Source organism: Scyliorhinus canicula, chromosome 16 (assembly GCF_902713615.1).
Source record: "Scyliorhinus canicula chromosome 16, sScyCan1.1, whole genome shotgun sequence".
NCBI lineage: Eukaryota > Metazoa > Chordata > Chondrichthyes > Carcharhiniformes > Scyliorhinidae > Scyliorhinus > Scyliorhinus canicula.
In genome coordinates, this window is record NC_052161.1 from 12,222,481 (window position 1) to 12,249,174 (window position 26,694).

General features: G+C 46.2%; 1 protein-coding gene across 4 annotated transcripts in view; it reads right to left on the bottom strand.

Moving 5' to 3' along the window:
- sufu (suppressor of fused homolog (Drosophila)) overlaps window positions 1-26,694 on the bottom strand; it is a 157,283-nt gene that overhangs the window by 118,437 nt on the left and 12,152 nt on the right. For 2 of the 4 annotated variants that reach the window (XM_038821665.1, XM_038821667.1), the window contains one exon: window positions 12,842-12,976. The exons of 1 other annotated variant lie outside the window; for it this stretch is intronic. In XM_038821665.1, the coding sequence (XP_038677593.1) occupies window positions 12,842-12,976 (135 nt within the window). Of the gene's footprint in view, window positions 1-1,771; window positions 1,881-12,841; window positions 12,977-26,694 lie in introns of those variants that run through there. One more of the 4 variants, XM_038821668.1, reaches the window with a different exon arrangement.

Below are 26,694 nucleotides of genomic sequence, written 5' to 3' on the forward strand. Positions count from 1 at the left end.
CGGAAGTAAGCAAGGTTTGGAAAAAGTTCCCCAGGTTACCGAGGTACACCCTGTTGGAGTGATTGCTGCTTCCAGGTTGTGAAAGGAGGGTAGGATCGGGACATATGCAGGTGGCAGTGAGAGCAGAGAAGTGAGTGTGAGAAGTGTGGGCAGGGGCCAGCGAATCACGCGCATATGTTCTGGGGCTGTGAAAAGTTGGGGATATTCTGGGCTGGAATGCTCGCGGGGGGTGGGGGTAAAGCTGATCTGCAGAGGTGGGACAGCTTCCCTCTGTTATTGGCAGGCTGTGTACAATCGGTAAAGATGAATATTTTCCCACGGTTTTTATTTTAATGCTCATCGGTCTGCCTGCCGAAATAATTCTTCATGGGGCAGAACAGGTGATTGTGTCATTTATCACAGGCAAGGTAGCTAGGATTCATAAAATATCATAACCACACACACACACCCCTCCCCAAGGTTGTGCTTTTTCTTCTTTGTTATGTATACATTTGAAAATGCCTTCAATAAAATATTTTTCAAAAATAACTCTGCATGAATGTAAACAGTTCCCTTCCCTCCCCGAGCCCAGTACCTCTAGTCCACCTGACACACAGGTGAATCCATCCAAATGTTCTCACAAGTCCCCAGTCCCTCAAAAACTTACTCTCAGGGCAGCACAGTGGCACAGTGGGTTAGCACTGCAGTCTCACGGCGCCAAGGTCCCAGGTTCGATCCCAGCTCTAGGTCACTGTCCGTGTGGAGTTCGCACATTCTCCCCGTGTTTGTGTGGTTTCGCCCCCACAACCCAAAGATGTGCAAGGTAGGTGGATTGAACACGCTATATTGCCCCTTAATTTGGAAAAAATGAATTGGGTACTCTAAATTTATTTTTTAAAACTTGCTCTCCTCCTCCGGCGTATCAAAATAGTGCTCTTGGTCCTTGCACGTGACCCACAAACGAGCAGGGTACAACACCCTGAATAGGGCCACAACAATTCCACCTCGGGCAGGAGCCACCTAATATGCAACCACTCACTCCATGGCCACCATCGGAAGTCTGCTATTTTCAATCAGGGAAACATTTGTTGATGATCTCCTCATACATCACACTACACCATTAAGGTTTGTCTGAAATAAAACAGCTTCCACATGGTATTCAATCTGATGAAAAACTTAGTGATGTATGCGGCAGACTTCAATTTGTCGGTTAACAACAGAAATGACCAGTAAAGCTAGATGTGCTTCCAACAAAGCAGCAGAAAAGAGACACTATCCCATCTTTGGAAATACAGCAGAGACACAATACTGCAATCATTAAAAAAGGTCCAAAGTTTAAATGAAGGAACTGGTGATTTTTAAAAATTTACCACAATCCTAGCATTAAAGCTAACGCATAAAAACAGGTCTTAAACTGCAACTATTAAGCTTCACCATTTTACTTATGAAAAATATAAATATAAAAAGTCAAAATAACTACAAGCTGATATTGTACTGGTCAATGAGCCTACTGTATGGGCATATTAAAGAATATTTAAATCCATTTTCATAAATAATTTGGTCTAATGGTGGCACACAAGCAAGATTTAAACATATTCTTATGTCTTCCAATTAATAGCTTGACAATGTACAAACACCCTCGAAGAACACAACCTACATTTGTGACTCTTCTTTCAGTAGATAGGAGCAAATTCCTGTGTATATTTAGCTTGGAACTAACAATCCAAAAATACATACATCCAAATGTTAAACTATTTTATAATTAAAGACAAAAATTGAGGTCATTACATACCTTAAAAATAGAGAAGTTGTATTCCACACCATTCAGTTAAATGGTTTCTTATAATCATTCAGAGCAAAATAGGAGTGTTGTACAACCCTCTCCTGATCTGACTCAATAGGAAAATCACAAAAGACTTCCCTCAACCAGTGTTCAAGTTATGCAGTTCAATGAATGGTTGGCAGGTCACTGCAATTTTATACTGTAATCAGAACTGAAGTAGACTTCAATTAACCTACCCTGCAGCTACAAAGCCATGAATAATTTGCTTTTCATCATATAGCCTGATGCTTTGTCTGTGGTGAACAGATTGTAGACAACAAAATTAAGCCAGTTCTAAGCAAGTCTTTAGGTACAATTGAATCTTAGCCAGCTTGCAAATCTCGCTGGCAGCACCAAACAATTAAATTTTTTTTACAAAACCCACAAAGTACTGATTTACTCTCAGATCACCATGCAAATCTGATCAAGCAATATCAATACTTTAAACTTGCAACTCTCAGAATTACTATTGGAACTAGAAGGATAGGTTATAACTGCATTACTCCTCGTCTCAAAAAATTATTTTCAATAATCATATAATTACACTACAAACACTCTTTGAAAAAGTTCACCGCCAACAAGTTACAAAAGACACTGGAGTCACTTCTGAATCAACATTTCAGTCCTTTACTTTACCTCAAAATTAATCTTAAAAAATTAAAAAGCAGTAATGTCATAATCTTTGTGTTATCTTTTATATGTAATTACAAATAATGCATTACAACAATAACTACATCTCAAAAGTGATGTTAAGCACTTTGGAAAGTCCTACCTTTCTTGTTTGAGGAATTAATTTTTGAACAGATCTCTTTAATCAGAGATATTGCAAATAAGGATCTAAATCTAGAAAAGGACAGAAAACCTGCTTGAGGGAAGGTACATTGCTGGTGAAGGTGCACTGTATCCTTATCCTAGAAATATAAAGAACAGTTTTTAAAAATCCAGATTAACTATAAGGGCAGCACGGTCGCATTGTGGATAGCACAATTGCTTCACAGCTCCAGGGTCCCAGGTTCGATTCCGGCTTGGGTCACTGTCTGTGCGGAGGCTGCACATCCTCCCCGTGTGTGCGTGGGTTTCCTCCAGGTGCTCCGGTTTCCTCCCACAGTTCAAAGTTGTGCAGGTTAGGTGGATTGGCCATGATAAATTGCCCTAGTGTCCAAAATTGCCCTTAGTGTTGGGTGGGGTTACTGGGTTATGGGGATAGGGTGGAGGTGTTGACCTTGGGTAGGGTGCTCTTTCCAAGAGCCGGTACAGACTTGATGGGCCAAATGGCCTCCTTCTGCACTGTAAATTCTATGATAATCTATGACAAAGGTTCGGCACAACATCATGTGCGCCCACACAAACCCCGTAATGCTCCTGTTAACCCGCCTGAAAAAGGCCTTCGGGATAAGGATGGGGAGGCACTGGAACAGGAACAGAAATCTCGGGAGCACCGTCATCTTGACTGATTGCACCCTACCCGCCAGAGACAGCGGCAACATGTCCCATCTCTTGAACTCCTCCTCCATTTGCTCCACCAGCCTTGTGAGGTTAAGCTTATGCAAGGCCCCCCAGCTCTTCCCCAAGTTGAGCTTGTACCCTGAGAAATCCCCAAATTCCTTGAGAATCCTCATCACCTCCGGCATTCCCCCCACCGGGTCCGCCACATATAACAATAAGTAATCTGCATAGAGCGACACTCGGTGTTCCTCCCCACCCCGCACCAGCCCCCTCCAGTTCCTCGACTCCCTCAGCGCCATGGCCAGGGGTTCAATTGCCAGCGCAAAAAGCAGGGGGGACAAGGGACACCCCTGCCTCGTCCCTCAGTATAACCGAAAATACTCCGACCTTCTCCTATTCATGTGCTGGATTCTTCTTGGCCCTCACAAAAATACCTGCTTTATTTGAAACTGCAGCTACATGTAAAATATTCCTTACACCTTAACTCACTCCATGGCATTTCCTTGACCAGAGTCAACTTGCCAACCAATCAACCCTTTTCTCATGCTGTATAAATTGCTGCCCATTTGAAATTTGGCATTCTTGAGTCTGTCTTGATGAGTACAAGACAAAATCTTTGACAAGTCTCTTTTTTCAGAAAAACAATATTCTGGAAAGGTATCTAAAATGTATTTTTACTTCTGCCACATGCATTAACCTTACTCCAGTCTTTCCTGAGACAGATAAAGTTGCCCTAAAGTTCTTCCTTGTATGCTCCACTACTTGCCATAGATCCAGCACTACCCATTTTCAGTGTTTGGCAGTCTCTAATACTCTGGAAAAAGTATACATTCATCTTCCTTTTTTTTAAACTCATCTATATCAAGGTCTTGGAGAGGGTACAGAAGGGAATTAATAGAATTATTATCAAGAATAAGGAACTTCAGTTCTCAGGAGAGAATACAGAAGAACTTAATGAGAGTTTTATAGAAAAGTTCAAAAATTATGACTGGTTTTGATAGAATAAACAAGGAGAGCGTTTCTATTTGAAGGAGGGTCAGTAGCCAGAGGGCATATTTAATTAGCAGAGGGGAGATGATGAAAATATTTTCTATAAATGCAACAAATTGTTTTGATCTGGAATGCATAATGTAACAAATTGTTTTGATCTGGAATGCACTGCCTGAAAGTGTGTTAGAAGCAGATTCAATAGTAACTTCAAAGTGAATTGGATATAAACTTAAGAAGAAAATATTTGCAGGGATAGAAGGGAAAGCATAAGGGAGCAGAACTCAGTGGATAGCTTTCAAAGACGTAGCACAATGCAATGATCCGAATGGCTTCGTTTTGTGCTGTGTGGTTCTTCAATTCTGTATGGATTTAGTTCCAGGATATTCTCATGTTCTGACCTTTTGATCAATCCCAGACTAATACTACCAGATCATTTCATTTTGTTTCTCCAACCTACTTATCTCACGGCGCCGAGGACCCAGGTTCGATCCTGGCCCCGGGTCACTGTCCGTGTGGAGTTTGCACATTCTCCCCGTCTGATTGGGTCTCACCCCCACGACCCAAAGATGTGCAGGGTAGGTGGATTGGTCACGCTAAATTGTCCCTTAATTGGAAAAAAAAGAATTGGGTATCCTCAATTTATTTTTAAAAACAATGCTTTTAAATTTGCCTGTTATTTTAATTTGGAAACCTGCATTGTCTTCAGCGTCTCTTACTAAGGAAGGATATTGAGGGGACAGGGGATGAGGAAAAAAATGCCATTCTAGGTTGCTAACCTATTATTCCTCTTAGAAAATGCACATACGTGGTAGTCAAGTTAAGATAGAATTTTGTTTATTCATTTTTTCCAATTAAGGGGCTATTTAGAGAGTGTAGCCACAAATAGGAGGACGTCGGAGTACTTCTGGCTGTACCGGGGACGAGACAGGGATGTCCCCTGTCCCCCTTGCTCTTTGCGTTGGCAATTGAGCCCCTGGCCATGGCGTTGAGGGAGTCAGGGAACTGGAGGGGCCTGGTGCGGGGTGGGGAGCAGCATCGAGTGTCGCTTTATGCGGACGACCTGTTGCTGTATGTGGCGGACCCGGTGGAGGGGATGCCGGAGGTGATGAGGATTCTTAGTGAGTTCGGGGGATTCTCTGGGTATAAGCTGAACCTGGGCAAGAGCGAGTTGTTCGTGGTGCACCCGGGGGATCAGGAGGAGGGGATTGGTAGGCTCCCACTGAAGCAGGCAGGGAAGAGCTTCAGGTACCTAGGAGTCCAGGTGGCTGGTAGCTGGGGGGCCCTGCACAAGCTCAACCTCACAAGGTTGGTGGAGCAGATGGAGGAGGAGTTCAAAAGGTGGGATATGTTACCGCTGTCACTGGTGGGGAGGGTGCAGTCCGTTAAGATGACGGTGCTCCCGAGGTTTTTGTTCCTGTGCCAGTGCCTCCCCATCCTTATCCCGAAGGCCTTTTTTAGGAGGGTCAACAGGAGTATTACGGGATTTGTGTGGGCGCATGGGACTCCGAGGGTGAAAAGAGTGTTCCTGGAACGGGGCAGAGATAAGGGGGGGCTGGCGTTGTCCAACCTCTGTGGGTACTATTGGGCTGCCAACGCAGCGATGGTGCGTAAGTGGGTAATGGACGGGGAAGGGGCAGCATGGAAGAGGATGGAGGTGGCGTCCTGTGTGGGCACGAGCCTGGAGGCGCTGGTAACGGCGCCGTTGCCGCTCCCTCCAACGAGGTATACCACGAGCCCGGTGGTGGCGGCTACCCTCAAAATTTGGGGGCAATGGAGACGGCATAGGGGAGAAGTGGGGGGCTCGATGGAGGCCCCGATACGGGGGAACCCCTGTTTGCAGTTGCTTTTGAAGTAGGGTGGGTGTTGTTCTTGGGTTTTTACCGCGGTTGTTTTGTTAATATTGTTGTGTTGTTTATATTTTGTGAAAATCTTAATAAAAATTATTTTAAAAAAAATAAAAATTCTGCTTTTATGTCTTATGATCTTATGGATGTTGGAAATCTGAATTGGGAAATTCTGGAAAAATACAGATCTGGAAGCATCTGTGGAGAAACAAACAGACTTTTTGAGTCCATATGGCTCTTCTTCAGAGCTGAAGAGAGAAACATACGAACAGAAGAAGGCCATTCAGCCCCTCAAGCCTGTCCCGCCATTTGATGAGATCACGGCTGATCTATGGCCTCACTCCATATGCATGCCTTTAGTCCATATCCCTCAATATCTTTGCTTAACAAAAATATATCTATCTCAGATTTAAAATGAATACTGTTCCAGCTTCAACTGCTGCTGTGGGAGAGAGTTCAAACCTCTACCTACGTGCTTCCTACATCTCTCCTGAATGGTTAAAATACTATTTTCTTAGAGTATACCCCCTAGTTTTATAATCTCCAACCAGTGGAAATAGTTGATCTTTTTCTGCCCCATCTTTCCCTATTAATATCTTGAATACTTCAATCAGATCACTCCTTAACCGACTAAATTCTAGCGAAAACAGGCCTAATGTAATCGCTCCTCGTAACTTAACCCCTGCAATCCAGGTATAATTTTTGTAAACCAGCATTGCACATCCTTCTAAGGGCAAAATACCCTTCCTGTGGCATCCAGAACTACTGACAGTACTCCAAATGGGGTCTAACCAGAGTTTTGTATAGCTACAGCATAACTTCTACATCTGTATACAACAATCCTCTAGATATAAAGGCTAACATTCCATTAGCTTTTTTGATTATTTTCTGCACTTGTTTGTGGCATTTTAAGGATTTATGCACCTAAACCCCAAGTTTCTTTGGGCATCCACTGTACCTAACCTCTTTCCATTTAGAAATTACTCTGCTCTATCCTTTTTTGGACCAAAATGGATAACCTCACACTTGCTTACACTGAATTCCATCTGCCACAACTTTGCCCATTCACCTAGTCTGTCAATATCTCGTTGAAATTTTATGCTATCATCTAGGCTGTCTACAATGTCATCTAACTTTGTATCATCAGCAAATTTGGAAATGTGACTTTCCATGCCGTCATCCAAGTTATAAATGAATAAGATGAATAATTGAGGTTCCAACACAGATCTCATCCCAACAGTATACTACTAGTCATCTTCCTCCAATTAGAGTAATTACCCATTATCCCCACATTCTGTCACCTGCCACTCAACCAATTTCCGAACCGTCAATAATTTGCCCTCAACTCCGAAGGGCTTCCACCTTAATTACCAAGTTCTTATGTGGGACTTTCTCAAATGCATTCTGGAAGCCCATGTAAATAACATTCATAGACATTCATTTCCCTGTTCACTACCTTAGTCAACTCTTCAAAAATTCAATAAGATTAGTCAGGCAACGGGCAGCACGGTGGCCTAGTAGTTAGCACAACCGCCTCACGGCGCTGAGGTCCCAGGTTCGATCCCGGCTCTGGGTCACTGTCCGTGTGGAGTTTGCACATTCTCCCCGTGTATACGTGGGTTTCGCCCCCACAACCCAAAAATGTGCAGAGTAGATGGATTGGCCACGCTAAATTGCCCCTTAATTGGAAAAAATAATTGGGTAATCTAAATTTATATTTTAAAAAAAGATTAGTCAGGCATGACCTTCCCTTCACAAATCGATGCTGGCTCCCCCTAATCGACCTACATTTTGAGGTGTTCAGTTATCCCATCCCTGATTATAGGCTTCCAGCAAATTTCCCCACCATAGATGTTAGGCTAACTGATCTGTTATTGCCTGGATTCCTCCCTTCTTAAAAAGTGGGAGTGACATGTGAAATTTTCCAATCCAGAGGGACTACACCTGAATTTAGGGAACTCTGACAGACTATAGAGTATCTACAATATGCTCCCCTACTTCCTTTAACAGTCTCGGCAGGAAACCGTCAGGTCCTGGGGATTTGTCACTCTTTAGTTCAATTAATTTCCGAGTTACTGATTCTGTACTTTACGTTGATTGTAGTTAAGACCCTGTCCTTTATCGACTAGTAATTTTTTCAGGACTTGGGGCAGGTTATCCTCCTTTCCAACTGTAAATGTTCCCGATGGTGGGGGAGTCCAGAACTAGGAGTCATAATTTGAGGATAAGGGGTAAACTTTTTAGGACTGAGGTGAGGAGAAATTTCTTCACCCAGAGAGTGGTGAATCCGTGGAATTCGCTACCACAGAAAGTAGTTGAGGCCAAAACGTTGTCTCATTTCAAGAAGGAATTAGATATAGCTCTTGGGGCTAAAGAGACCAAGGGATCTTGGGGGGGAAAGCAGGATCAGGATATCAAACAATGATCAGAGGGCAGCACTGCTGCCTACGGCACTGAGGACCCGGCTTTGAATCCCGGCCCTAGGTCACTATCCGTGTGGAGTTTGCACATTCTCCCCATGTTTGTGTGGGTTTCACCCCCACAACCCAAAGATGTGCAGGATAGGTCACGCTAAATTGCCCCTTAATTGGAAAAAATAATTGGGTACTCTAAATTTCTTTTTAAAAATTGATGATCAGCCATGATCATAATGAATGGCAGAGCAGGCTCAAAGGGCCAAATAGCCTCAACCTGCTTCTATCTTCTTTGTTTCTGTGTTTCTAAATACTGTACTTCATTTCCCCCATATCTGACAATATCTCCATTTTCAGCTTTTAGTGGGCCTACATTGCTCTTGCCCATCTGCCTTCCCTTTATAGAACTATAAAATTTCTTCTTATTGATTTTGATGTCCCTTGCAAGTTTTCTTTCATAATCCCTTTTAGTCGCTCTTATAAGCTGTTTTATAACTCTTTGCTGGTCTTTGTATCTATCCCATTCGTCCGGATCTGTTCTATGTTTTGCATTTAAGTAAGGCCTTTCTTTTAGTTTTATGCTGACCCTAACCTCTATAGTTGGCCATGACTGTTTTCTTTGTTAAGTGGAGCCTTTTCCTCTCAAGGGTATATACTCACTATGTATCATGTTAAATATTCCCCACTGATCTTCAGTTGTTTGATCCATCAACAGGTCTTCCCAGTTTACCATGGACAGTCTCTACCTCATCCTATTAAAGTCAGCCTTACCCAAGTCCAAAATTCTAGTATCTGAATTGTGCTTTCCACTTTCACTACACTGAATACACTCATGTTGTGACCATTATTTGATAAATGTTCGCAAACAGTTAGACTACTTACTAAATTTGGCTCATCACTTATGACTAAATCTAATATTGCCTGTCCTCTTGTTGCATCTAGACCATATCGCTGCAGGAAACTATCCAAGACATGGTTCAGAAATTCACCACCTTTCTGACAGGTGCTTGTCTGCCTCTCCCAATCTATCTGTAAGTTAAAATTCCCCATTAAAACAACTCTGCTTTTACTACACACTTGCCTAATTTCTGCATTTATACAATATGACAACTCAGAACTGGTATCAGGGAGCCGACCCCCCCCAATTACAGATTTAGATCACTTTTTGTTCCTCCTCATTATACCCTCCCCTCACTACTGAGGTGATAATATTTCTAATCAATTAGGCAACTCCACTCACTTGCCATCCTTCCTGTCCTTTCTGAAAGCTTTATAACCAGTCCCCAGTCCCAGTCCTGAAATGTGAAAACAGGTAGAAATCTGATGGGTTTTATGCTGTTGAGGAAAGAGAGTGGAGCAAAATAGGTCAGGCATAGATTGGAGCACAGGAAAGATTAAATGACACAAGGAAAGATATCGTAGACACAATACAATTTAGTAATTTATAGTATAAAGACCAATTTGTGTGTTAATAGTGGCCTGAAGGTCAGATAGAAGAATATGTTAATAGCAGAAGAAGAGTCAGCACTTCCTGAAAGCATGACAATAAGGAAATATTGCACTTTGAGGGGTGGGCGGGCGTGTGCTGAATAGAATTAAAATGGAAGATTGCTCATGGTCTGAAGTTGTTGAGCTCGATGTTAAGTCCAGAAGGCTGTAATTTTTTTCATCTTCCTCCTACCACAGTGTCTATCCAGTACATGAAGTCCTCATTAAACTAAGACTCAGTACATTTGTTTTTAACAACTTCTAGAGTTCACGTTCACTATGCTTGGTGGCAGCCTATTCCATAGGCCAACTCTTGAAGGAGCTAAAAGCTGCTACATTTAGGTTATGGCTTCCTTGTAATAAACAGCATAAAAATCAGATTTAACATCTTTTCACTAGAGCAACTTTTGATAAAACAAATCCAATCATGTTTATGTTTTGCATTTTGGAGGGCAGCACGGTGGCGCAGAGGGTTAGCCCTGCTGCCTCACGGCGCCGAGGTCCCAGGTTCGATCCCGGCTCACTGTCTGTGTGGAGTTTGCGCATTCTCCCTGTGTTTGCATGGGTTTCGCCCCCACAACCCAAAGATGTGCAGGGTAGGTGGATTGGCTACTCTAAATTGCCCCTAAATTGAAAAAAATAAAATGGATTGATTACTCTAAATTTTTTTAAATTTTTATTTAATGTTTTGCGTTTTGCAACCAAGGTCATTAAACAGCAAAGGGATGTGCTGTGTGATATGATCTGCCAATCATCAGGAGGTATGGCCTACATAACAGGCATCACACTGGCATTAAAAATCATTTACCACATTACTGTGTGATAGGCAGAACATCTTTTTGGCTTGATGGCCCTGTTCGTGGAGAATATCAATTGCGTTGCTACTGCATCGTAACAGTTGCCGTCAAGCCAAAAAGACATTATTTTTTTCTTTTTTATAATTTAGAGTACCCAATTATTATTTTTTTTCCCAATTAAGGGGCAATTTAGCATGGCCAATCCACCTAACCTGCACATTTTTGGGTTGTGGGGGTGAAACCCGCGTAAGCACGGGAAGAATGTGCAAACTCCAAACGGACAGTGGCCCAGGGCCGGGATCCGAACCCTGGTCCTCATTGCCGCAGTCCCAGTACTAACCACTGCACCGCATGCCACCTCGTAGTCCCAGTACTAACCACTGCGCCACAGTGCTGCCCAAGCCAAAAAGACATTTTAACAATACTTGCTGAACAATCTTTTTGTTTGAAGAAAATATTTTATTGAGGCATTTATAATTTTTACATATTTAATATTTTAAACAGAGAGATCCAACACACGCAAGAACCCCGCAATAACACCCCCAACTCCCCCATCCCTAATCCTTAGGTTTCCGGCCCTCATCTGTCCCTTCCATGCCTATTCCTTCCCTTCTTCCCCCCCCCCACACAATGACCAACCTGTCCTCCACCTCCTCAAAAAACCTACTCATCTGTGCCACAGTCATTTGAGCTTTGTGGACCACCTTAAACTGAACTCCCCTCCCAGCTCTTCCTCCCACTTCCTCTTCACCTCCCCGATTAGGACCCGTTCCCACTCCATCAGTTCCTTGTATATTTCCGAGACCCTCCATTCCTCGACCCCGGTATTAAACAACACCTTACCTGCAGCCTCCTTAGTGGGAGGCGAGGAAAGCTCGGGATCTGCCTCTGAACAAAATCCCGTACCTGTAGGTACCGAAACCGATTCCCACCCAGTAACTCAAACTCTTCCTCTAGCTCTTCCAGGCTCGGGAAGCCCTCCTCAATTAAGTCTCCAAATCTCTCAGTCCCTGCCGGTTGCCACCTCCCAAATCCCCCATCCAACCCCCCCGGAATGAACCAGTGGTTATCACAGATCGGTGACCACACGGATGCCCCCTCCAGTCTCATGTGCTGCCTCCATTGCCCCCAGTCTCAGGGCTGCCACTACCACTGGGCTTATGGAGTGCCAAGCCAGCGAGAACGGCGGAGGTGCTGTTAACAAGGCCTTCTATCTGAACAATCTTGATTGCGCTAAGAATTACAGTGAAAAACAATTTAAGATCATCAGCCGGAATTGCAGTGTGGCGCACTTACACATGCTAGATGCCAAATATATTCACACACAGGACACTGTCCTTTGCAGACAAAAGGTGCATGACCATGCATTGCACCTTTTTCAACTAAACAAATGCTTGGAAGATCGCCATTCTCGATAATGCCTTGACCAGAGTTGAGTTGCCTGGTTTATCATAGATATCATAAGATTTACAGTGCAGGAGGCCGCCATTCGGCCCATCGAGTCTGCACCGGCTCTTGGAAAGAGCACCCTACCCAAGGTCAACACCTCCCCCTATCCCAATTACCCAGTAACCCCACCCAACACTAAGGGCAATTTTGGACACTAAGGGCAATTTATCATGGCCAATCCACCTAACCTGCACATCTTTGGACTGTGGGAGGAAATCGGAGCACCCGGAGGAAACCCACGCACACACGGGGAGGATGTGCAGACTCCACACAGACAGTGACCCAAGCCGGAATCGAACCTGGGACCCTGGAGCTGTGAAGCCATTGTGCTATCCACAATGCTACCGTGCTGCCCTTGAATTTGAACGAGGCTTGGCAGTTAACTGTTTCCTGCTGCATTCCCTATGCAGTCAGAGTTCATATGCCAACCAATCAGCACTCAATCTCTTCTCATGCAGTATAAATTGTTCAATTTACTACTGGTGCTTTCGTGCAAGCTGTGCTGATGAGTGCAAGACAAAAATCTTATGCAAATACTGTTCCACCAAACAACCAATGTTCCCTTTATTTTTGGAATTCCAGCATCTGAGATTTTTCTTTTATGGTACTTACTCATGAACTCTATTGTCGCCATACAAGTCACTCAACCCAAAGCTGACATAATGCCAGTGCTCTGGAATGTCCTGTGTTGGGCTTCCTGGATTTCTATACATGCTAATGTAGTCCAGTGGGTCTGGTCCTCCCAGCCTTAAGAGAAAGAAAAGAAGACAACTAAGAATGGCTTTTGAAGCGTCAAACACAATTTTCAAGTTTAAATGTTTATAGATTGCTAATGTGGTTTGGGAGTGGGAAGAGAGCGGAGGAGGAATAGGGAACCAAAAAACAAAAGAAGAGACTACTTTGGGGGTGGGAAAAAAGACATTTAAGATAAGATTATGCCTGCAAGGGGTCAGGGTTGCAGGCGCAGGCAACAGCGCTGCTCCCATTTGAAATATTCAGCGAGTCCAGTGGTGGCCATGTTGAAGTTATGGAGGCAATTTAGGTTAGGGGAGGAACCATGTGTTTGAGCCGGTGAGGCTGGATGCGAGGTTTCGGGGGATGGAAATGAAGGATGTATTTCTAGAAGAGCGTTTCGCGTGTTTGGAGGTGCAGACAGGGAGGTGTGGGGGGGGGGGGACTTAAGGCATATGCAGGTGCGAGACTTTGCGAATAAAGTTATCCCGACTTTTCTGGTGGCACCGCCCTCCACTGTGTTGGAGAGGGTGCTGTCGGTGATGGGGCTGGAGGAGGAAGGGGGGGGGGGGGGGGGGGGGGGGGGGGGGGGGTCATCTCAGCGATCAATGGAAGGATTTAGGAGGAGATGGCATTGTAGGTTGGAGTGGGAGGATAAGCTGGGGATGGTGCTAGAGGACAAGTTGTGGCGGGGGGATGGTGTAGAGGGGGAATGCCTCAACCCTCGTGTGAGAGGCGCGGGTTGATACAGCTAAAAGTGGTACATAGAGCGCACCTGACGTAGTCGAGGGTGAGCCGATTGTTTGAGGGGTAGAGGACATTTGTGAACGGTACAGGAAAGGTCCAGCCAACCATGTACATATGTTCTGGTCCTGTCCCAAGTTGATGAAATTCAAGAGGTTGTTTTTCAGCATCGTGTGGGCAACCCTGCATGTGGATTTGGAGCCCAGTCCCCTGGGGGCCACGTTTGCGGTGTCAGACAAGCTGGAGCATTAGACGGGAGCGGGGACCATCGCCTCGCTGATTGCTCGCAGGGGGTTCCTGTTGGGTTACAGGTGAGCCTCTCCGTCCTGTGCCCCAGTGTGGCTGGGGGATTTGATGGAGTTCCTGTACTTGGAGAAGGTTAAGTTCATTTTGAGGGGGGCGGGTGACGGGTTCCACAAGAGATGAGGTCTCTTTATATTACAGTTTTAAGAACTAGGGGGGAGTGGTGAGGATGGGGGGGGGGGGGGGGGGGGGGTTGTTCTGAGTTACTGGGTGTTGTTGTTTTACTTTGTTGTGTTGTATTGTTAAAATCTAATAAAAATAGGCCTAGTCAGGCAAATTTTAACCAATGATATTTCCTATCTCAATAAAATATCTTAATCTAATAATTTTAATTAATCTACAGCGGATTAACTATCCAATAAAATGCACATTACACTCCAAATTCACTATACAAGGAAAAGGGGAATAAGTCTGGCCCAGGAGTATTTAATTTAATAATTATTTTACATAACAGCTATAACATATATTACAGGAAGAACCAGGTGTAAAATCAGTTTTGTTTTGTGTAGATAAATTCTCAATCCAGTAGTACCTAATTAAATCAAGATGTCAAAGGACAGGGCATGTGGTGCAGTGGTTAGCACTGGGACTGCAGCGCTGAGGACCTGGGTTCAAATCCTGGCCCTGGGTCACTGTCCGTGTGGAGTTTGCAAATTCTGCGTGGGATCTCTCCGCCCCCCCCCCCCCCCCCCCCCCCCCCCCCCCGCCCCCACACACACACACACACTTAATAGGAAAAAAATAATTGAGTACTCAAAAAAAAAATTTTTAAGATATCAAAGAACAAAACAGAAATTCAGCATAGGCATTGAGGTGGGGGTGAAGAGAAAGAGAAAGGTGTACAAGATTTTTGGTTACATGGGCCGCTTTCAAGTCACACAAAATAACCCATTGATTTATATATGTATTTAACTGCAGCTTGCAGACTTTTGCTGTTCTGACTTAGAACATACTCCATTAATGAGACAGCTGCATTAACCACAGCCTTTCCCAAGCCTTCAGGCCCACACAATTCAGGCAGGGCAAACTAGTTACCAAATGATAAACAGGAGTTCCCTGGAAAAAGAGATCAAAAGTGTTACTTTACAGACAAGCCACTGATGCATCAAATGTCCTCGCAAAATAAGAACTTCAAAATTTAAGTGCTAGAGTTTCAAATGATGATGCTGTCTGGAAGAGAGAGAATGACTGCAAAAATTTGGCACTGTTGAGCTGAATTGAATTTTTCAATTTGAGTAGAATATCCTTGTGTTTCTATCCACAACATCTTTGACAATCTCCACCTACCGCTGCCCCCTATCCAGTCCCACCACTCCACGCACCCCCCATAACAGAATAAATCTGACGCTATTTTCAGTTCTCTCCAGCTTTGACAAAGTCATCCAGACTTGAAACATTGGGCGCGATTTTAAAATGGCATCCCGATCTCCGAGGCCCCTGATACGACCCCCGACCCCAAGCCCCAACGCACTATGGGAGAGTCCCGACCCCACCCCACCCCCAACATCTGCGCAGGGCACCCCCGGCCCGATCACCGGCACACAGAAAATGCCAGCCTGGCACCTTGGCACCCTGTCAGGCTGGCACCCAGGTGGCGCACTACCCCAGGGTACTGAATTATAAATGTATAGAAGGGTACAATATCTTTCTCCATGATTAGGAGAATGTGGGGCAATGGGCTGCAATGAAGCAGAGGTGTACACAGCATGCTGAGGTATGATGTTGGACTCAAATTAATTTTTTAAATTTGTAATGAAGTTTACCGTGACGATAGAATTCAAACACTATTTAATTTTCTTAACTGAAAGTGTTTGTGCTGTTTCACTAAATGAAAAGTAGTTCCTTGGTAATTCTACAAATTGTCCAAAAATTCTGCAATTAATCTTTGGTGATTTGATATTACATTGTTCGGAACTGCAAGTCATCCTGTACAAATCTTGCATAGAAGCCTCTCTAGTACTAACAACATCCCTATCAAATGTTTACTTTAGTATCTTCAACTAATACTAAAGTGGACTTGAACATACAATTGGTTGACCATGGAAGTGGGAACCTCAATTTCATTCTGTGCTTCATTCAGTCCTGTATCCTCCATTTACTAATTTGTGAAAGACAGATAGTCTGCCACTGCAACTTGTTGTAAATACTTGTTGCAGTGGGCTAATAGTCAAAATATATCCAACAAAGCTTCAATTGAACAAAGGAAAAACTTCTGTATTCTGACACAAGAAATCCTCATCTAATAGTTTGCATCACCTTAACTGCATAGACAGCAGAAAGATAATGTAAAACACAGATAAACGCTGTGTAGAATGCTGTGAACCATGAATCAATAGTCACCCTACGGAATTAACCGCATGGGAGGTTGGTGTCATGAGTAAGAAAATCTCTTTTTCCATCACTAAATAATAAAAATCAGAGTAGTGATTTGGATCAACATGCATTTATTTTGGTTCTACATTTATTACAGTGAGACACACACACAAAATTATTCACATACCCCATCAATGCAAGTTTCTCAATGAGGCTAGAGTGACAGAATCCAAAGAGATTCCTGAACATGACCATTTGTTGATTGATTCATGCCAGAACTGGAAAAGTGCTTCAACTTCAGATGCCATGTCGTTATGGCTTTTATCAGTGCTGAAAGGTCGACTTCCGGTTGCGGCTATGTGGAGCTAAGCCGCACGTTCGGCAGCTCCCGCTAAAAACGGACTTTGGGACTCTTTTCAGGGCCCCCAACGGAGCTTTTTCGACGATTGCCGACGTGGGAAGGGGTCTGCAGTAGATCCCCAGGGTTCTATGGTCCGGACCAGGAGTGGGGTGAGCAGAAAAGCGGTGGCAGCGCCCCTGGAAAAGCGGGGGAAGAGAAACAAAATGGCGGCCGGCGGAGGCCCAGAGGAGTGGAGGCAGTGGGCGCAGGAGCAGCAGGCGACTCTTCTGCGATGCTTCCAGGAGCTTAAGGTGGAGCTGCTGGAGTCGCTGAAGACCACCACCAGAGAGCTGATGGAGACTCAGACAGCCCAGGGGGCCGCAATCCGGGAACTGCAGCAGCAGGCCTCCGAAAGGGAGGATGAGGCCGCGGCCGTTGCGGGGAAGGTGGAGATGCACGAGGCGCGCCATAAAAAGTGGCAGGAGCGGTTCGAGGAGCTGGACAACCGGTCGAGGCGGATCCTGGGCCTCACGGAGGGGCTGGAGGGGCCTATGTGGTCGTTATGCTGAATTGATGGGAGCTGGGTCCTTCCAGGGGCCCCTGGAGTTGGAGGGGGCCCACAGAATACTGGCTAGGAGACCCAAGCCGAATGAGCCGCCACAGGCGGTGTTGTTGCGGTTTCACCGGTTCGTTGACCGGGAGTGCGTGCTCCGGTGGGCCAAGAGGGAGCGGAGCAGCAAGTGGGAGAACACGGAGGTGCGGATCTTCCAGGACTGGAGTGCGGAGGTGGCTAAGAGGAGGGCCGGGTTCAACCGGACGAAGGCGGTGCTCCACAGACGGAGTGTGAAGTTTGGCATGTTGCAGCTGGCGCGTCTGTGGGTCACCTACAAGGACCGTCACCATTATTTTGAGTCCCCGGAGGAGGCGTGGGCCTTTGTGCAGGCCGAGAAACTGGACTCAAACTGAGGGTCAAAGATGGGGGTTTTGTATGGAAATGTAACTGTGTTTAATTTTTTCTCTGGAGGGGGGTTCTCTGTTTAATGCAGGATGTGTGTTGGCATCAGGGTGGGTGGGGCGATGTCTATATGTCTTTTTGTATGGGTCTGGTAGACGGGTTCGGGTAGGGAGGTAAACTGGGAATGCGGGGAGCTGGTGGTGGGGACTGGCAATGGGAGTTGCCCTAGAGGAGGTGGGGTTGGGCACGGCGAAAGCATGGGCTTTTCTCTGGTTTCCCGCACTGTGGGATGATGGGGGGCGGGGTCGGGGCTGAGAAGCACGGGCCTTTGCTGGTTGTTATTTTCCCGCGCGTGCGCGCGGGGGGGGGGGGGGGGGGCGGCCAGTTGATGGGCACGAAGGAGAAGTAGTCCCACGTGGGATGGGGTCGGTGGTGTGGCGGGAGTCGCCGGGGTCAGCAGAAGTTAGCTGGCTCACGGGAGTTCTGCGGAGGAAGGGCCGCGGCTAGGAGGGGTCCTAGCCTTTGGGGGCGCGGGGGGTACCGGGTTGCTGCTGAAATGGCCATGAAGGAGCTGGAGTATGCAGGGGGTGCTGGGGGGAGTTGCCGCCGTGGGGAACAGGCCGAGCGGGGACGCTGGCCAGTGGCGGGCAGGGGATGGTTTATGGCTACTCGGCAGGGGAGGGGGGCAGGGAGCCCTCTGATCTGCTGATAACCTAGAATGTGAGGGGGCTGAACGGGCCGGTCAAGCGGGCCCGGGTGTTTGCGCATTTGAAGGGGCTGAAAGCGGATGTGGCCATGCTCCAAGAGACACACCTGAAGGTGGCGGACCAGGTTCAACTGAGGAAGGGGTGGGTGGGCCAAGTATTTCATTCAGGGCTGGATGAGAAGAATCGGGGGGGGTGGCGATCCTGGTGGCAAAGAGGGTGTCGTTTGAGGCGTTAAATGTGGTGGCTGACAGTGGTGGGAGGTATGTGACGGTGAGTGGTAAGCTGCAGGTGGAGCGGGTGGTGTTGGTGAATGTTTACGCCCCGAACTGGGACGATGAGGGGTTTATGCGCCGCATGTTGGCCCGCATTCCGCCCGGGGGGGGGGATTGGGCGCTTCTTGGACAAGCTGCGATTTCCGAAGGTGGAGGAGGGGAGGGTGGAGGGACTGGGGGCGCCGATTGAGCTGGAGGAGCTGGTTAAAGGGATAGGGAGCATGCAGTCGGGGAAGACGCCGGGGCCGGATGGGTTTCCGGCCGAATTTTATAAAATGTATGTGGACCTATTGGGCCCCCTGTTGGTCCGGACCTTTAACGAGGCAAGGGAGGGGGGGGGCTTTGCCCCCAACCATGTCACGGGCGCTGATTTCCTTGATCCTTAAGCGGGACAAGGACCCTCTGCAGTGTGGGTCATATAGGCCGATCTCTCTGCTAAATGTAGACGCCAAGCTGCTGGCAAAGATCTTAGCCACAAGAATAGAGGATTGTGTGCCGGGGGTCATTCACGAGGACCAGACGGGGTTTGTGAAGGGAAGGCAGTTGAATACCAACATACGAAGGCTCCTCAATGTCATTATGATGCCGGCTGTGGAAGGGGAGGCGGAGATACTGGTGACATTAGATGCGGAGAAGGCCTTTGATAGGGTTGAGCGGGGGTATCTGTGGGAGGTGTTGGAAAGGTTTGGGTTTGGGGAGGGGTTTGTCCGTTGGGTGAGGTTGCTTTATGAGGCCCCGATGGCGAGTGTAGCCATGAATAGGAGGAGGTCGGAGTACTTTTGGCTGTACCGGGGGACGAAACAGGGGTGTCCCCTGTCCCCCTTGCTCTTTGCGTTGGCAATTGAGCCCCTGGCCATGGCGTTGAGGGAGTCAGGGAACTGGAGGGGCCTGGTGAGGAGGAGCATCGAGTGTCGCTTTATGCGGGCGACCTGTTGCTATATGTGGCGGAGCCGGTGGGGGGGATGCCGGAGGTGATGAGGATTCTCAGCGAATTTGGGGGCTTCTCTGGGTATAAGCTCAACCTGGGCAAGAGCGAGTTGTTCGTGGTGTACCCGGGGGATCAGGAGGAGGGGATTGGTAGGCTTCCACTGAAGCAGGCAGTGAGGAGCTTCAGGTACCTAGGAGTCCAGGTGGCTGGGAGGCCCTGCACAAGCTCAACCTCACAAGGTTGGTGCAGCAAATGGAGGAGGAGTTCAAAAGGTGGGATATGTTACCGCTGTCACTGGCGGGTAGGGTGCAGTCCGTCAAGATGATGGTGCTCCCGAGGTTTTTGTTCCTGTTCCAGTGCCTTCCAATCCTTATCCCGAAGGCCTTTTTCGGAGAGTTAACAGGAGTATTACGGGATTTGTGTGGGCGCAGGGACTCAGAGGGTGAGAAGGGTGTTCTTGAAACGGGGCAGCGATAGGGGGGGCTGGCGCTGCCCAACCTCTATGGGTACTATTGGGCTGCCAACGCAGCGATGGTGCGTAAGTGGGTAATGGATGGGGAAGGGGTAGCATGGAAAAGGATGGAGAGGGCGTCCTGTGTGGACACGAGCCTGGAGGCGCTGGTAACAGCACCGCTGTCGTTCCCTCCTACGAGGTATACCACGAACCGGTGGTGGCGGCTACCCTCAAAATTTGGGGGCAATGGAGACGGCATAGGGGAGAGGTGGGGGGCTCGATGGAGTCCCCGATACGGGGGAACCACCGGTTTGTTCCAGGGAGCATCGATGGCGGATTTCTGGGCTGGCACAGGGTAGGTATTAGGAGGTTGAGGGACCTGTTTGTGGATGGGAGGTTCGCGAGCCTGGGGGAGTTAGAGGGGAAGTTTGGGCTCCCCCCGGGGAACATGTTTAGGTACATGCATATTAGGACGTTTGCCAGGCGGCAGGTGGAGGGGTTCACCTTGCTGCCCCCACGTGGGGTACGGGACAGGGTGCTCTCGGGGTGTGGGTTGGAGGAGGGAGGATTTCGGACATATACCGCGTAATGCAGGAGGTAGACGAGGCCTCAGTGGAGGAGCTGAAGGGTAAATGGGAAGAGGAGCTGGGTGAAGAGATTGAACATAAGAACATAAGAACTAGGAGCAGGAGTAGGCCATCTGGCCCCTCGGGCCTGCTCCGCCATTCAATTAGATCATGGCTGATCTTTTGTGGACTCAGCTCCACTTTCCGGCCCGAACACCATAACCCTTAATCCCTTTATTCTTCAAAAAACTATCTATCTTTACCTTAAAAACATGTAATGAAGGAGCCTCAACTGCTTCACTGGGCAAGGAATTCCATAGATTCACAACCCTTTGGGTGAAGAGGTTCCTCCTAAACTCAGTCCTAAATCTACTTCCCCTTATTTTGAGGCTATGTCCCCTAGTTCTGCTGTCACCCGCCAGTGGAAACAACCTGCCCGCATCTATCCTATCTATTCCCTTCATAATTTTAAATGTTTCTATAAGATCCCCCCTCATCCTTCTAAATTCCAACGAGTACAGTCCCAGTCTACTCAACCTCTCCTCATAATCCAACCCCTTCAGCTCTGGGATTAACCTAGTGAATCTCCTCTGCACACCCTCCAGCGCCAGTACGTCCTTTCTCAAGTAAGGAGACCAAAACTGAACACAATACTCCAGGTGTGGCCGCACTAACACCTTATACAATTGCAACATAACCTCCCTAGTCTTAAACTCCATCCCTCTAGCAATGAAGGACAAAATTCCATTTGCCTTCTTAATCACCTGTTGCACTTGTAAACCAACCTTCTGTGACTCATGCACTAGCACACCCAAGTCTCTCTGCACAGCGGCATGCTTTAATATTTTATCGTTTAAATAATAATCCCGTTTGCTGTTATTCCTACCAAAATGGATAACCTCACATTTGTCAACATTGTATTCCATCTGCCAGACCCTAGCCCATTCACTTAACCTATCCAAATCCCTCTGCAGACTTCCAGTATCCTCTGCACTTTTCGCTTTACCACTCATCTTAGTGTCATCTGCAAACTTGGACACATTGCCCTTGGTCCCCAACTCCAAATCATCTATGTAGATTGAGGGGGGGACGTGGGCGGATGCACTGGAAAGGGTGAATTCCTCCTCTTCCTGTGCTAGGCTTAGCCTCATACAGTTCAAGGTGCTGTATAGGGCCCACATGACTGGGACGAGGATGAGTAGGTTTTTCGGGGGCGAAGACAGGTGTGCTAGGTGTTCGGGGAGCCCAGCGAACCACGCCCATATGTTTTGGGCATGCCCAGCGCTGGGGGAATTTTGGAAGGGGGTAGCAAGGACGGTGTCGAGGGTGGTGGGATCCAGGGTCAAGCCAGGCTCTGGACTCACAATTTTTGGGGTTGCAGTGGAGCCGGGAGTGCAGGAGGCGAAAGAGGCCGGTGTCCTGGCCTTTGCGTCCCTAGTAGCCCGGCGGAGGATCTTGCTTCAATGGAAGGATGCGAGGCCCCCAAGCGTGGAAGCCTGGATCAATGATATGGCGGTGTTTATCAAATTGGAGTAGGTGAAATTTGCCCTGAGGGGATCAGTGCAGGGGTTCTTTAGGCGGTGGCAGCCTTTCCTGGACTTCCTGGCGGAACGGTAGGGAAATAGGCTGGCAGCAGCAACCGGGGGGGGGGGGTGTCCATGGGTTTGTGGGAGGTGGCGGGTGTTATCTCTTTCCTTTCTGCTGTTTGCTTTTTTTTTGTTTTCGATTTAGGAGTTGCTTTTGTGGGGGGGTGGGTGGGTGTTCTTGGGTTTTTACAATGGTTATTCTGTTAATATTGTTTTGTTGTTTATATTTTGTGAAAACCTTTTTTAAAAATTAGTGTTGAAAGAATCTATAATCAATACTAAGCAGGAGCCATAAATTATATATATATATATATATAAACAAAAAAAACAAACATGTATCTGAAAATCACAGATATCTGTGCTTACAAATTTAATGACTTCTAGGTAGATACTCCACTGAATGCACAATGGAACCAGAATAACCGGATTTATCAAGTGCCCTGGATTGTGCCTTAACGCCATGTAAAAATAAACAGTCTTAATTGAAGACATTTATTCAGTGCTGTGCAGAAAGCTTTCAAACAAATGAAACAGCCTGAGGTTTTGAGCAACAACCATGTGTTTTGACCTGCAAGATAAAATGAGTGATTTATATCTAAAAACTTAGTTATAATGTAATGCACATAAATAAAAGATAAAAACCTAAACTTAAGTATAGCATTCTTTTTTAATAAGTATTTTTATTGCTTTTACATTTATAACATTGCAAGGAACATCACACAATAATAGAGATATTTACACAGTGGGTATGTGAGAAAAAAGAAAATAATTAGAAATCAAACAGGTAATGCGTGTACAGGTGTGGAGACACTAACCTTTAGCCCGCAGTGATCAGTTACCAAAACCGTGCCGTATTAGCTTTGTACATGTTCCCTCTTGGTATTAGAACATACCAGGGGCGTGTTTGATGCTACCTGGGCGCTACACGTGCCGTTCTTGTGATTGCACCCGTGTGCTTTCTTGCCCTTTGTTCCCCAGCTCCTCTGCTTTGCTTGTCCAGTATCCTGGTTGGTGTCCACTGCCTCCCTTCCCTTCTCCTACGCCACCCCGCCTTTTCTTCTTCCGTTATCCATTTCTGTCACAGCCCTCCAGCCCCCATCCGCACGCCCCCCCCCCCCCCCCCCTTCTTTATTGGTTGCTGGTTACATACAGGTCTTCGAATAAGCTGGTGAATTACTTCCGCATGCTTTCCGATCATTGAAAGGAGAATTTTATCCATCCCAATTTAAGGAATTCCGCTAAGTTGGGCAGCCGCGGCCTTGGGTGGCGTTGCTGATCTCCAGCGGAGTAGGTGTCTCCATAAGGCGATCAGGGAGGCAATGGCTAGGGCCTCTGCTCCTCTTCCCGTAAAGAGTTCCGGCTGTTCCGATACCCCAAAGACCGCCACTAGTGGCCACGGCTCCAGCCTTACCACCTTGGACTTGGCCTCGAAAAAGATGGGCAGCACTGTAGCACAGTGGGTAGCACTGTTGCTTCACAGCGCCAGGGTCCGAGGTTAGATTCCTGGCTTGGGTCACTGTCTGTGCGGAGTCTGCACGTTCACCCTGTGTCTACGTGGCTTTCCTCCGGGTGCTCCTGTTTCCTCCCACAAGTCCCCAAAGACGAGCTGTTAGGCAATTTGGACATTCAAAATTCTCCCTGTATACCCAATAAGCACCGGAGTGTGGCGACTAGGGGCGTTTCACAGTCACTTCATTGCAGTGTTAATGTAAGCTTACTTGTGATAATAAATATTATTATTATTAGATGGCCCAGTACCTGACAAGTCTGGGACAGGACCAGAACGTGGGTGTAGTTGGTCGGGCCTCCCTGGCACCATTCGCATTTGGCCTCCACCGCCGTGAAGAACCCGCTCATGTGTTTTCTGGTCAATTGCGCCCTTCAGCTGCGTTAGGCAGCCCTGCATATGATGAGGTGGAGTTTGCCCTATACAGTGCTTCGATCCAGAGGCCTCCCCCTATCTCCATGCCTAGCTCTGCCTCCCACTTCTCCTGTGTCTCGTCCATTAGTGACCGTACCTCTTTCAGTAGCCGTCCCTACATGGCACTGGTTCACCCGCGGTTAGAAGTCTGTCCAGTATGGAGTGTCCAAGTAGCTGAGGTATGCTGCTGTATTCTTGCGGAGGAAGTTCCTTATTTGCACATATCAGAGCCCTTTCCGCTCTGGAGCTTGTCCGTCAGTTCCCCCAGTGTTGGTACTCTGCCGTCTATGTGTAAGTCCCCTACTGTCTCCATCTTTTAAAGGAGGAATCTATCGTCACTGGGGTAAATCTATGTTTCTTGCAGATGGGGGCCATGGTGGATATTACGACCTGTCCAAAGTGGTGCCAAGGCTGATTCCACATTCTCAGTGTGGCCACCACAACTGGACTTCTCTTTTTTCAAATTTAGAGTACCCAATTCATTTTTGCCAATTAAGTAAAATGTATTATCTCCCATTTTTCTGTATTGAACAACTATTTACCCATTCTCCAAGTTTATCAATATACTCCTCTAATTTGTTGCAGTCCCCTTCAGTGTCACCTATTCCTACAATATGTTATCATCGTAAATTTAGAAATTGTGGTTTTGGTTCAAAAGTCCAAATCATTGTGAATAGCCTGATCCCAGCATTGATCTTGTGGAACACTACTTCCACCTTCTGAACTCTTAAAAACTATTCTTTATTCCATCTCTGTCGAGACCAGCCAGCAAACCATTCTGCTACTTTTTCCTGACTCCACATTCTCTAACCTTATTCATTAGTCAATTATGGGGCACCTTATCGAAGTAAGACCTTTCAAAAATCTAGATAAATTACATCAATCTCCTCAAAAAATTGAATCAAGCAAGATATTCCCTTTTGAGATCTATGCCGATTATTCATTATATTTCTCATTTCTTGTTAACTTATCAAATATTTGGCATTGAGAGACTTGAATGTGGAGCTGAACCCATCTAGATATTAATCGTCCAACTGTTTTCTCTCCCCATCCCAGTTGTTATCAGTCATATCCCCTCCATTATTTCAAACTGAAAATTGCTACTTTTTGTTCATCCGTCCAAACTCACTTCACAAAATGTGGCTCTGGATCTCACTTTGGGCAATACACAGTGACAGTGTCTGCTATGATTTACAACATTAACTCCACAGCCAAATTGCACAAATAGTAATTACATTTTACTTTTAATTGCATCTGAAAAGCTTCCAACTCTGGAAATTCCAATCTGGTTTTTATTCCTACATGCAAGATTTAAGGAACGATACCCTTGGCTCTTCTCCATTTTCACATTCTCGTGGTGGATTTACCCCATACCAAATCACCTTTCCTAACTAAGAGCAAATGATGAAAATATTGCCATAGCAAGGGCTGGTTTAGCACACTGGGCTAAATCGCTGGATTTTAAAGCTAACCAAGGCAGGCCAGCAGCACGGTTCAATTCCCATACCAGCCTCCCCGAGCAGGTGCCGGAATGTGGCGACTAGGGGCTTTTCACAGTAACTTCATTGAAGCCTACTCGTGACAATAAACGATTTTCATTTTTCATAGCCTTTTTTTACTTTCACCCTCGTAGTTATCTAGCTGCCGCTTAAAAATGTTCATTCTACTTGACTCAACGATTTCTTGTGATAGCGAGTTCCACATTGTAACCAATCTCTTCTCAATTGGATTTGTTAGTGACTTATATTTATGTCACCTTGATTTAGTCTCCCTAGCAAGTTGCAACGTCATCTTTACGACAACCTATCAAATCATTTCATTGTCTTAAAGGCCTATATGGTCACCCATTATTCTTCAGTTTACTGGAGAAAAGAATGCTCAGCCTGTTCAACCTTTCCCAACGGATTAAACCTCTCAATTCTGATTTCATCATGGTAAATAATTTTAGCACTTTCTCCAATGCCTCTTTATCCCTTTTTATGATTATAAATATCAGAAGTGGGCACAGCATTCCAAATGTGGTCTAAATAAGATTCTGTACAAGTTTATCATAACTTCCTTGCTTTTCAATTCTGACACTCTTGAAATTAACCTCACTGCTTTGCTTACTTTTAGTGGCTTTATTAACCTGCACCATTGCTTTTACTGATTTGTACATGTACTCCCAAATCCCTTTTCTCATCTACTGCATTTAAATTACTGGTCCTTATGCTTCCTACCAAAATGAACCGCCTCACACTTACTTACTAATTTGCCAATTATAACCCATTCTGCAACTTTGTTTTCTCATATCTTGTCACAGCCCTTGTCACACCCCTCCCCAATTAGGTGTCATCCACAATTTTTTTAATTGTACTTCAGATTCCAGAAACTAAATTGTTTACATAAATACGGTTTCAGCAGCAGTCCCAGCACTGATCCTTGAAGAACATCACTTCACTTCCCATTTGTCTAAGTCTGCAATATGATCTCTGAATTTTAAAATCTTTATTCAGGTTCACAGTCCTCAGAATCTTCTTTTCTCCTTCCATCTAAGCATGAAACATGCACTTCGTCTTCCCTAAATTATCACTGGGTTGATGTTGCTCATCACAATCTCTAACTCACTGGCTCTTTTTAAAGATTACACTCCAGTGTAAATAGA